The sequence below is a fragment of the Ornithorhynchus anatinus genome, chromosome 10 (assembly GCF_004115215.2).
Source record: "Ornithorhynchus anatinus isolate Pmale09 chromosome 10, mOrnAna1.pri.v4, whole genome shotgun sequence".
Classification (NCBI taxonomy): Eukaryota; Metazoa; Chordata; class Mammalia; order Monotremata; family Ornithorhynchidae; genus Ornithorhynchus; species Ornithorhynchus anatinus.
This window is the reverse complement of record NC_041737.1, coordinates 59,427,267-59,438,260: the sequence shown is the minus strand read 5'-3', so window position 1 is coordinate 59,438,260 and position 10,994 is coordinate 59,427,267. Positions and strand designations below refer to the sequence as shown.

The following is a 10,994-nucleotide window of genomic DNA, read 5'->3' as shown; positions in this document are numbered from 1 at the left end:
CCCCTCCCACCGGAGAGTCGATTTTTCTGTAACGAAATAACGAAGGCCCGGAAGGGTCGCGCCCCTCCCCCTCCCCCGCCCCCGCCGCGCGCACAGGTTGGGGTGTCGGGGAGATGGGCGGGCGGGCGGCCGGGAGGGCGCCGCCTCGGGGTCGGAGCGGCGGGGCCGGAGCGGCGGGGCCGGAGCGGCGGGAGCCGGGGCGGGCGGCGCGTGGGGCGCCGTGGGGCGCCGTGGGGAGGCGGGGTGGGCGGGTGGGCGGGGGCAGCGGCCGCGGGTTGTTTATCTGGAGTGGGGAGCGGGGGCCTGGAAACCGCCCCGTGTCCCATTTCCTCCTCTTGTTTTCGCTCCGGATTCTCCATGTTGGACCCAAACTGAGGAGCCCGGAGCTGTGGCCGGGGGATCGGGGCCGCCGCCCGCCCGCCCGTCCGCCCGTCCGTCCTCCCGCCCGCCCGCCCGCCAGGCCGCTCCCCTTCCCTGTCCGGGGAGGGGTCCGGCGGGGCATGTGAGCGGCGGCGTCCGCCGGGGCTGTTAGATGGAACGAGGCTCCATCATCACCCAGGCGCCGAGGGGGGCGGCCCCGGGGCTCAGCAAGCAAGGTAAGCCCAGCAACTCCACAGAAACTTTGCCGACGTCTCCGCCGCTCCGTCCCCGCCGCCACCGGGCCCATCCTGCGGGGCGCCTCCCCGCCCCCCCGCCCGCCCACCCGCCCGGCGCCGCCGCCGCCGCGGGGGCTTCTCCCCGCCCGAGGGCCGCGGGAGCGGCGGGGCCGGGCTATGCGGCGGCCAAGGCGGCCACTGCTGTCACCTCGCCAGGCCGGGGGCGGAGGTGGAGGCGGCGGCCAGGGCGACGGCCAAGGCAGCGGAGGCTCCGGTCCTTCCCGCCCCCGCCCCCCGGCCGCCCGGGGCCCAACGCCAAGCCGGAGTAACTTGTCAGCCCGACGGCCGGGCCTCCGGGGTCTCTCCGGGGTCGGGGGTCTCTCGGGAGGCCGCGTGTCCGCCGTCGTCCGGAGCGGAGCGGAGCGGAGCGGCGCGCTTGGAGGTCCCGCCGAGTGACACGGCGCCCCGCGCCCCCCGGGGTGGCGCCTCCAGCGGGGCCCGGGGGGCGGGAACGGGCCCTGCCCCGCCCGAAGGCGGAGGGAGGGAGGGAGGGAGGGAGGGCGGGGGGAGGGGACGGAGGGAAGGAGGGAGGGAAGGAGGGCGGGAGGGGGGTCCGGGGCGGGTCTGTCCGTTCGCTGGCCGCCAGCAGGTCGGGCCCCAGCGGGGAAGGCGAGGCGGAGGGGCTCCTCGGGGCGGTCCCCGCCCGCCCTCAGCCCGCCGAGCCGAGCCGAGCCGAGCGGAGAGGGCCGCTCCCTCCCGGGACACACACCCCCTCCTGGCCGGGGAAGCCCAACGAGAAAGGCCAGTTGGGTGGGGCCGGGGGCCGGGAGGAGGGGGGGGGGGAGGGGCCCGGCCCGGCCCGGCCCTGGGGGGAGCCGGAGGGACCCCTCGCCGCCCGGGCCTCCGCTTTTGCCGCCCCAGAGGCTGAGCCCCCCGCCCGTCCGCCCTCCCTCCCGCCCTTGCCCATCCTCAGCTCCCCCGGCCCCCGCCGGGTGTCCCGGCAGCGCTCCTGCCCGCTGCCCGGCCGGGGCGCCCACCACGGCTCCCCCGCCGGCGCGCCCCGCATCCCCTTTGAGGCCGGCCCTGGGGGGCGGCATGGCTACGGACGGACGGACGGAGGGAGGGAGGGAGGGAGGGAAAGCAGGCAGGCCGAGGGGCGGAGAGAGCGCCCCGGCCCCCGGCCCCCGGCCCCCGGCCCCGGGGGATCGGGCGAAGCCGCCCCCGCGTCGGTCCCGCCAGCAGGCAGGAGCCGGAGCCGGAGCCCTCGGCCTCGGGCCGGGCTTAGCCGGGGGCGCCGCGGCCAGGCCTCGGTGGGGACGGGGAGGAGGAGCAGGAGGAGGGGGCGAGCCGCAGGCTGGCGCTCTGGCCCGCCCCCGCCCCCACCTCCCGGCCCGCAGCGGCTCCCGGGGCTGTGCCTAAAGAAAGGGGGCCCAGGAGGTCCCCGGGCCCCGTTCCCGGACCCCCGGACCGCCTTTACCTGCCCACTCGGGGACAGTCGCTTCCCACGTTGGGCTACCGCGGGGACCCTCGAGGAGTCCCCCCCCCGCCTCCTCGCGCGGAGTTTAGGGCGTGGGGGATTGAGTGCTCCGGCCGGAGGCAGGGCCCGGATCTTGGCTTCGTCCCCTCCAAGAGTTGGGCGGAGGCCGCCGGGAGGTGCGGGCCGAGAAACCATCCGAGGGAAACTGGAACGGACTACCCGGAACCCGGCTCCTCTTTAGGGAAAATAGGCCGGCGTCCGACGCCGAGGGGGTCGGGCGTCCCCCCACCCCCGGGAGCGGTCCGCGGGGCGGCCGGAGGGGTCCTGCGGCCGAGGACCGGCGACGGGGAGCCCCGAGGCTCCCCCCCGCTCACTCCCCGCTTCCCAGCCGAAGGTCAGCCCTGCGTGGAGCCGACGGTCCGGCGAGTCCCGGCCTCGACTGTCCCGGCCGTCCGCGTCGCTCGCGAGGAGCCGGCCGAGCGGGCGGACGGAGAAGGCTGGACGGGAGTCTTCGGAAAGGCTCCCTAGCTTTTTCCCCCCGCGCTACCCCCGCCGGCGGCCCGGCGGGGCCGGGCCGAGGTCACTGCGGGCAGAGCGAGGTCTGCGTGGGTAGAAAGAGCAGCCGAGGGTCAGGAAGAAACTCTGCAAATGGCAGAGGCGGACTGGGGTCATCTGGAGGGGCCAGCGGCTCGCCCCCGACTTTCTCGGCTTCCGCAGACCCTTTCCAGTTGCTCCCGTCACCCGGCCGGGCCACGGGGCCACCCCGTCTCCCCCAGTGCACTCCTCAGCTTCCTCCATGGAGGGGGACCCAAGGCCCTGGCTCCCCGACGCCAGCTGAGCCACCGATACCGGTTTGCGGGAGCGACTCCCCCCTCTCCCTCCGCTGACGAACGGGCCGGAGGCATCTGGGTGGCGCGCGCGGCCCCACTCTCTTGCCCCCAGGGTGGGAGTGCTCAGAGCTCAGGACCAGCGGGTGCGGGGTGTGACCCGCAGCTTGATTCCGAGAGGACTGCGATTGACTGCACCCCAGGTCCCCCTTGGCCAACCCCCAGAGAACCGGATCAGACCACAAAATGAGGGACAATATTCACCTGGCGACTCAGGGTCAGACTAGAGGTTTGGAGAGTTGCCTGTGGGGGAGAGTTATGGGTGTGGGGCATTCCGTGCTGGGGTCACTGGGGGAGAGTCAGGGACGGGGGAAGGGGAATGAGGGGTGTTGGTTGGTCTGAGCCGCGGTCCGGAGGAGAGTGAGGGATGTGGGGACGGTCCGCGCGGGCTCCCTGGGTAAGAGGCTGGGGTGTTGAACGGTCCGTGGCGGCTCTCTCGAGGAGAGTCGAGGTCGTGGGACGATCTGGGCCGGGTCACCGGGGGAGAGTCGGGGATGTGGGATGGACCGTACTGGATCTTTGGGGAGAGTCAGCGGTGTTGGGTGGCCTGTGCTGGGGGACTGGGGAGAGGCAAGGGTGTGGGATGATCCGTGTGGGGTCACGGGGGAGGTCGGAGTCGGGTGGTCCGTGCTGGGTCGCTGGGGAGAGTAAGGGTTGTTGGGTTATCGGTGTTAGATCACTGGAGGAGAGTCAGAGGTGTTGGACATTCCGTCCCTGATTACGAGGGTCTTGGAGACTGGCGTCCAGGAGGGCGGCCTGCGCCTGGTCCCTCACGCACCTCGTCTCCATCCCATCACAGATGTGGCCGGGGCAGGGCCGAGGCCTGGCAGGAATCGGTCATCGACCGGCCTCCGGTCACGGCACTGTGAGGTCCCCGATCCCGGCAGGCCAGTGCAGAGTGAAGGGAAGTTCAGAGAAATGATTGGCAGAGGAGAAGAGAGGGCAGGGCCAGAGCCGACCTCAACGGGACACCGCTTCCCCCTGCCCCCTTCCTCCCGCCGGCCCCTCCCCTCAGCCCCCAGCTCTCCGCCCTCCATCCGGAGCGGCCCCTGGGGAAAAGGGTCAGTGCCCAGCCACGCTCACCTTGTGGTGCCCTGCACCGTGACATATCCGGGAACAACCCAAGGCCAAGGATTTGGAACGGATGTCTGCTCTAGGCCGCTGACCTCCTGCCTCTCCACGGCCACCCCAGCAGTCGTCCCTCCGGCCAAGCCCACCCGGGCCCGGCTCTGCCCTTGGGCAGCCAGGGCGCCCAGGCCTCGGGGGAACGCACGGGCGGCCCGGTCAGAGTAGCCGGGCGGCCCGGCCCCCGGCACTCGCGTCTGGCCCCGGCCCGGCGTGATGCCCGTCCCTCTTCCCGGCCAGGCCTGGTGCCCGCACCCTCTCCACACAAGCCGCGTGGTCGGAGCATCTTCCAGAACCTTTTGTGCTGCTTCCGGGCCCAGCATGGCAGGCGGCCCGGGGGCCCCAGCGGCGGCAGCCAGCTCCCCGCCTGCAAGGAGGAGGCCAGCGTCATCGCCAAGGTAGCGGACGCGGCGGGGCGGGTGGGAACGACCGGGGCGAGCTGATCGGGGGTCCGCCCGCCCCACCGGTCCCCCACGGCCACGAGCCCCAGAGGTCTGCCGGGGGAGGCCGAGGTCGGCCTTCTTCCGCCCCACCCGACGGACCGCCCCCGGCCCACGGCCCGGGTCGGTGCCTCACACCCCATTTTTAGATTACGGGGTCCCTCGGGGACCGCGTCGGTTTCCCCCCGCCCGCCGTATTCTTTCCCAGGGTTCAGTAGGGCGCGGCGCACACGGTAAGGGCTTAACCAAAACTCACCATTGCCGCCGCTCGCCCCACGGGCTGCTCCGCTCCACTGGGCTGGCGGGGGGGATCTGGTCCGGTTTTCGGGACTGCCCTTCCTGCCTGTCATGCGGCTCCTGCCCACGAGGAGGCAGCGGTAGCCTCCGCCGAACCAGCCAGAGCTGAAGGCCCCGGGGTTTAGGGTTCGAATTCTGCCCCTCCCTGCCGGGCGGCCTTCAGCCCTCAACCGGCTCCTCTCTCTTCCCACTTGCTTTCCCTGTGGGACGGGGGCCCCCGGAAGAGTTTGCTTTGGGCCCGGCCTCGGCCACCCCCACGGGCTCGACCCCGGCCGCTTGCCTCCGCGTGGGCTTCTCCAGACTTGACCCCCGACCCCTCAGCCAACCGCCCGGGCGACTGTGGAGAGAGGAGGGGTCGGGTCTTGGGCCAGCTTTGCAAGCGGCCACGCTGACTTCTCTTCTCCTACCCCCTTCTCTTCCCCCCTCTTTCTCCTCCCTCCCCCCCGCCCACCAGTCTGACTTGCTCCAATGCCTTCAGTACCAGTTTTACCAGGTACAGAGTCTGGGGGCTCTTGGGGGAGAGTCCCGGGCTCTGCTCCCACAGCTGGGGGTGGGTCACGATGGACGGGGGGTGGGCCGGGAGGGGAGGGGTGGGGCCGGGTGGGGCCGGGGCCGGCGGTGACAGGGTGGCGTTCTCGATTCAGGTCCCGGGGTCTAACCTGCTCCCGGAGGTGGCCCGACAGGACCAGGGCAGGATCTGTGTGGTCATCGATCTGGACGAGACCCTCGTGCACAGCTCCTTCAAGGTGCGGTCGGTTGGGGGCCGGGGGTGGGAAGGGGTGGTCAGGGGCCGGCTAGGGCTACCTTACCCCTCCCACGCATTCCCCCAAGGTGGGGGCTGGGCCGTGAGTCAGGGAGGGGCCCGGCAGCTCCCCCACAGCGGGGACTCCAGTTTCTCCCTGGGCTGGGGGCGGGGTGAGGCGGGAGCCCCCGTGGGCTCTGTCCTGCCAGGCTGGTGCCAGCCCAGGCCCCTGTCTTACAGCCGGTCAACAATGCTGACTTCATCGTCCCCGTTGAGATCGAGGGCACCACTCACCAGGTGAGCGGGATGGGGCCCGCACCGGCTCCGGCGTGGCCTGGGCACGGCCCAGCGGGCAGCAGAGGAGGGGCCGGTCCGGCCGGAGCCCTTCCCGGAGCGTAGCAGTGGTGTGGCGGAGCGGCGTCCGTGCAACGGGCCGGGTGCTGCTATCTGCAGAGCTGGGTGCCAGGGCCGAGGTGGGCACGGCGGCGGAGGAGGAGGAGGGGGAAGTGAGAGCGGAGGCGGGTAGGGCACTTCCAGCCCGGGGTCCGGACAGTCTCGGGGCTCCCGCCCGGTTCAAGTAATCCAGGATAGGCTGTCGGCACCACGGCCTGTCCTCGGTTACTTGTCTCGGGAGGTGGCCGCCCACACCCCAACGCCCGGCCCCTGGGGAAGGGCCTCCGTGCAGGTTTGGGGGCCCGGGGCGGGCGGGGGACCGAAAGCAGCCCCTGCCCCAGGCCGTCTGCCCCGGACTGCCACCCCCCCCCCCCATCCATCCGGGCCACTACCCCCGGGCTCCTGCCGGGCCCCACTCCAGCCCGACCCCTCTGCCTCTCTCTTCAGGTGTATGTGCTCAAGCGGCCCTACGTGGACGAGTTCCTGAGACGAATGGGGAGAACTGTTTGAGTGTGTGCTCTTCACTGCCAGTCTGGCCAAGGTGGGGCCGCGGGGTTGGAAGCCGGGGGCGGGGGGGTGCCGGGGCCGAGCTGCTAGAGCGCGCCGTGCACCACCAGCCTGGCCAAGGTGGGGCCGGGGACTGGGTCGAGGAGGAGGCTGGGGGTGGAGCTGTTTAGGGTGCTCTCTTCACTGCCAGCCTGGTGAGGGCAGGGGCGAGGGGTCGGGTCAGGGAGGGGGCCGGGGCCTGGGGGTGGAGCCGATTGGGAGCGTGCGCTCTTCGGCGCCAGTCTGGCCAAGGCGGGGCTGGGGGCCAGGGAGCGGTCGCGGGGGAGGTCCACAGGGGCAGAACCGGGTCCTCCACCACCTGTCTGCATCCGCGTCTGTCTGTGCCCATCTCAGTACGCGGACCCGGTGACGGACCTGCTGGATCGCTGTGGCGTGTTCCGTTCTCGGCTGTTCCGCGAGGCCTGCGTGTTCCACCAGGGCTGCTACGTCAAGGACCTCAGCCGCCTGGGGCGGGACCTGCACAAAACCCTCATTCTCGACAACTCTCCGGCCTCCTACACCTTCCACCCGGCCAACGCGGTACGACGTCACCCCGGGGGTGGGGGACGCAGGACCTGCCCTTGGGCTCGGGGCCCCACCGGGTACCCGCAGAGGCCTTAGTCCGAATCCTCCCTGCCTGCTGCCCTTTGGCCCCCAGGTACTGCCGCCACCCCCCCCCCCCGCCCCCACGGCCCTCCTTTGCCGGTGGGGTCAGGGTAGATGTAAGCCTTTCCCCTTCTCTCCCCCACCCTCACCACGCCTGACCCTGGCCCTGGATCCTAAGGCAGTGAAGTTCCTCTCACCTCTGGCCCAGGTGCCCGTGCAGTCCTGGTTCGACGACATGAGCGACACGGAGCTGCTGAACCTGATCCCGGTTTTTGAGGAGCTGAGCGCTGCCGACGACGTGTACCACGGTCTGGGCCAGCTGCGTGCCCCGTAGCCAAGCCTGCCTCGCACCCACCAGTGCCTGCCCGTCTGCCTCACCGGCCCCTTTGCCCCTTCGGTTCACCCGGGCGGCCCTGGGGCAGAGGGTGATCCTCACCTCACCTCTCCCCTGTCCCCCCAGGAGGGGATCAAGATGGTCGGTCCCCAGCCTCCTGCCCAGGCCCTTCCGGTCCTTGTATCAGCAGCAGCAGGACCCTGGCCCATAGGCACCGAGCGACAATCCCAGGCTCGTCGATGCCGGAGGGGGCCGGCTGGGCACAAGGTCCCGCTGCCCGTGGGCACAAGGTCCGTACTCTATGGCGGTTCCATACTGAGTGGCAGGATGGGACCAGCTGGGCAGTCTCACCAGCTCCTGCTGCCCGCGGGCTCGGGGTCCACGCTGTGTGGTAGGGTGGGGTCGGCCGGACACCCTCCCCAGTCTCTCACTGGCTCCTGCTGCCCGCAGGCACGGGATCCACACTGTGTGGCGGCCCCAGGCGCAAACCCAGCCACACACTTCCTCCCCAACTTTCCCCCCATCCCGGCTCCTTCCTTTTTACCCTTCTCTGCTCCTTTACTACTTCTCCCGGCCCGGAGTCTCCTTTTGGCTGCCGGTCGGCAGGTGCCCTCCTGGCTCCGTCACCAGGCTGACAAGGCGGTGGCGGGGGGGGTGGAGGAAGGGGAAGAGCCTTCCTCACCCCCTCCCCCAGAGCCGCCTCATTCGTCTCAGAGGCCTGAGCTGCCGGAAGGGACTGTGCCCAGGGACCCGGTGGCCTTGGGAGGGCACCCGCCCCTGCAACTGAGCCGGACTTGGGGTCTGTGTCCCCCTTATAGGGGTGGGGGTGGGAGCCCCAGCTCTGCATATTGTGGAGTGGTAGGGCTGCACCCCTCTCTTCCCTCCCCCCTAACAATGGGGGGGCCCCACTAAACCCGCTCCACCCTGCACTGGAGGCTGCCTTTACAAGTGGACTAGAAGCAAGGGGTTGGTGATGTCAGCAACCTCTAGCTTCTCTCCAGGGAGGGGGCCGCCCGGGGCCTGGGCCCCTGCCCTGCCCCACCCCACCCCGGTAATCTGTGCATTCAGGGTCCAAGCGCCGCTAGTGCCGACACTTTCTATTTTTGGAATCTTTATATGACTCGGAATAAAGTTTTACACACGGGAGCAATGATTCCTCGACCACCTGAAGCCGCACCTGCACCGAGGCGGCAGGGATAATAATAATGTTGGTATTTGTTAAGCGCTTACTATGTGCAGAGCACTGTTCTAAGCGCTGGGATAGACACGGGAATCAGGTTGTCCTACGTGGGGCTCACAGTCTTCATCCCCATTTTACAGATGAGGTCACTGAGGCCCAGAGAAGTGACTTGCCCACAGTCACACAGCTGACAAGTGGCAGAGCTGGGATTCAAACCCATGACCTCTGACTCCAAAGCCCATGCTCTTTCCACTGAGCCACCCTCCGGGGGTGCACCGTGGGAGGGGCAGATGGACCCCCTCCCCTCACTGCGGCAGGGGTGGCCCAAGCCAGGTGCCCATCCCCCTGCCTCCTGGCCAGGGCTCGAACCCCCGTCCGCAGGGCAGTGCCTGGATGAGTCGCTGTTGGTTGGGGGGCTCACAGAGGAACAATTCCAGTGGTCCGACCCGGAGGGTCAGGATCTGGGGTGGCCTCGGCCTCTGACGAGCGATATCACACCCAGAAGCAGGGAGGGCTCGTAGAGGCTGCGGTCCTGGGCCTCAGGCTCACGGAGGGACGCTGGGGAGCTTGGTCAGATGGGACAGGGGCTGCAGCCCAAATCTACATGGCTGGGGACCGTGTTGGGGGCAGGTGGAGGCCGGCCTGGCCACCCCCAACCCGCCTGCCCTCATCTCTCCTCCAGCAGAACGCCCACAGCCCCCTGGGTGCCTCCACAGGGAACTGTCCTCCCCCAGAGGCACTTTACACCTCCTCCCAGTCCCACAGTGCCCAGCTAATATATAGAATGCACACGGCACAGCCCCAAGCCAATGTAGAATACATGCACGACACTGCCCAGACAATGGAGAATGCACACAGCGCAACCCCGAGCCAGTGTAGAATGCACACGCAGCCCAGCACCCAGATAATTCAGAATATGCCTACAGCACAATGTATCCCCACAGGCCTCCAGAGAACAGCTCCTTCCAATCCATCAATGTTATTGATTGAGCGCTTACTGTGTGCAGAGCATGGTACTGACTGCTTGAGAAAGGACACCACAGTGGAGTAGGCAGAGAGGATCCCTGCTCACAAGCAGCTTACAGTCTAGACTGGGAGATGTATGAAAATAAATTATGGACATGGATGTAACCACTGAGGGCCAGAGGGTAGGGTGGATATCAAGGTCCTAGAGGGTACACATCCAAGTGCCAGGGTGATATGGGGGTCGGGGAAAATGAGGGCTTGGTTGGGGAAGGTCTCTTGGAGGACATGTGACCTTAGTAAGACTTTTAAGGTGGGGAAGACAACTTGTCTGACCTCTTCAGAGGAGGAGGGAGCTCCAAGCCAGAAGGATGAGATGGGCCAAGGGTAGACAGCAAGATGGAAGTGCAGTGAGCATTTTGGCAGAGGAGCGGAGTGGGTGTGGAAATTAGGGAAGGGATGAGGGGCAAACCGATTGCTTTAATTTACGATGCTATTTGTTAAGCGCTTGCTGTGTGTCAAGCCCTAAGTGCTGCGGAAGAGACAAGCTGATCAGGTCGGACACCGGCCCCTGTCCAACATGGGCCTTGCAGTCTTCGCCCCCATTTTAAAGGTGAGGGAACTGAGATCCAGAGAAGTCAGGTGACTTGCTCAAGGTCACACAGCAGACAAGTGGCAGAGCTGGGATTAGAACCCAGGTCTTCTGACTCCTAGGATCCTGCTCTAGCCGCTAGACCATGCTGCTTTAAAGCTGATGGTTGGGAGGTTCTGTTTGATGGAAAAGTTAGATGGCCAACCATGGGAGGTTCTTGAGAAGTGGGAAGACACAGACTGAACTTTTTTTTTTAGAAAAATGATCCAGTCAGGAGAGGGCAGTCAGGGAAAACAAAGTTCGATGAGGTTTCCAGGCAAAGGGGGTGGTCCACGGTGTCAAAGGTAGCTGAGAGGTGGAGGAGGATTGGGATGGAGTAGTGACTGCCAGGCGAGATAAGGTCATCGATGACCTTAGAGACAGTTTCCGCGGAGCGAAGGGGGCGAAAGCCAGACTGGAGCAGGTCAAGGAGAGAATTAGAGAAGTGGAGGCAGTGGGGGCCTACAACTTGCTCAAGGGGTTTGGAGAGGAACACTAGGAGGGAGATGGGGAGATAACTAGAATAAGCCAGAGGGCCACTGGCAGGGGCTTTTTTTTTTGGACAGGGGAGATGTGAGCAGGTTTTAAAGCAGTGGGGGGAAGAAGCTATTGGAAAGTGAATGGAGATGGTCAGGGAGGGAACTAGTTTTTTTTGATAAAGTGCAAAGGGATGAGGTCAGAGGCACAGGTAGAGGGGGTGGATTTTGAGAGAAGGCAGGAGATCTCTTCTTGAACTGCTGGAAAAGATGGGAGAGTCAAAGAAGGGGCAAGAGGGAG

The 10,994-nt window shown here is 67.7% G+C and overlaps 1 protein-coding gene and 1 non-coding gene across 2 annotated transcripts; both read left to right on the top strand.

Annotated features, from left to right (window-relative positions):
- The first annotated feature begins 437 nt into the window (after window positions 1-437).
- CTDSP2 (CTD small phosphatase 2) lies at window positions 438-8,589 on the top strand. The gene is given in 9 exon segments (XM_029074115.2): window positions 438-596; window positions 4,326-4,483; window positions 5,277-5,315; window positions 5,467-5,568; window positions 5,805-5,861; window positions 6,405-6,452; window positions 6,454-6,498; window positions 6,858-7,043; window positions 7,318-8,589. Coding segments are annotated over 9 exon segments (825 nt in total). The 5' UTR covers window positions 438-532; the 3' UTR covers window positions 7,444-8,589.
- Window positions 6,124-6,204, top strand: MIR26-1 (microRNA mir-26-1). Its single transcript, NR_034736.1, has one exon. It is a non-coding gene; the product is annotated as a microRNA mir-26-1 (primary transcript).
- Window positions 8,590-10,994: the final 2,405 nt, after the last annotated feature.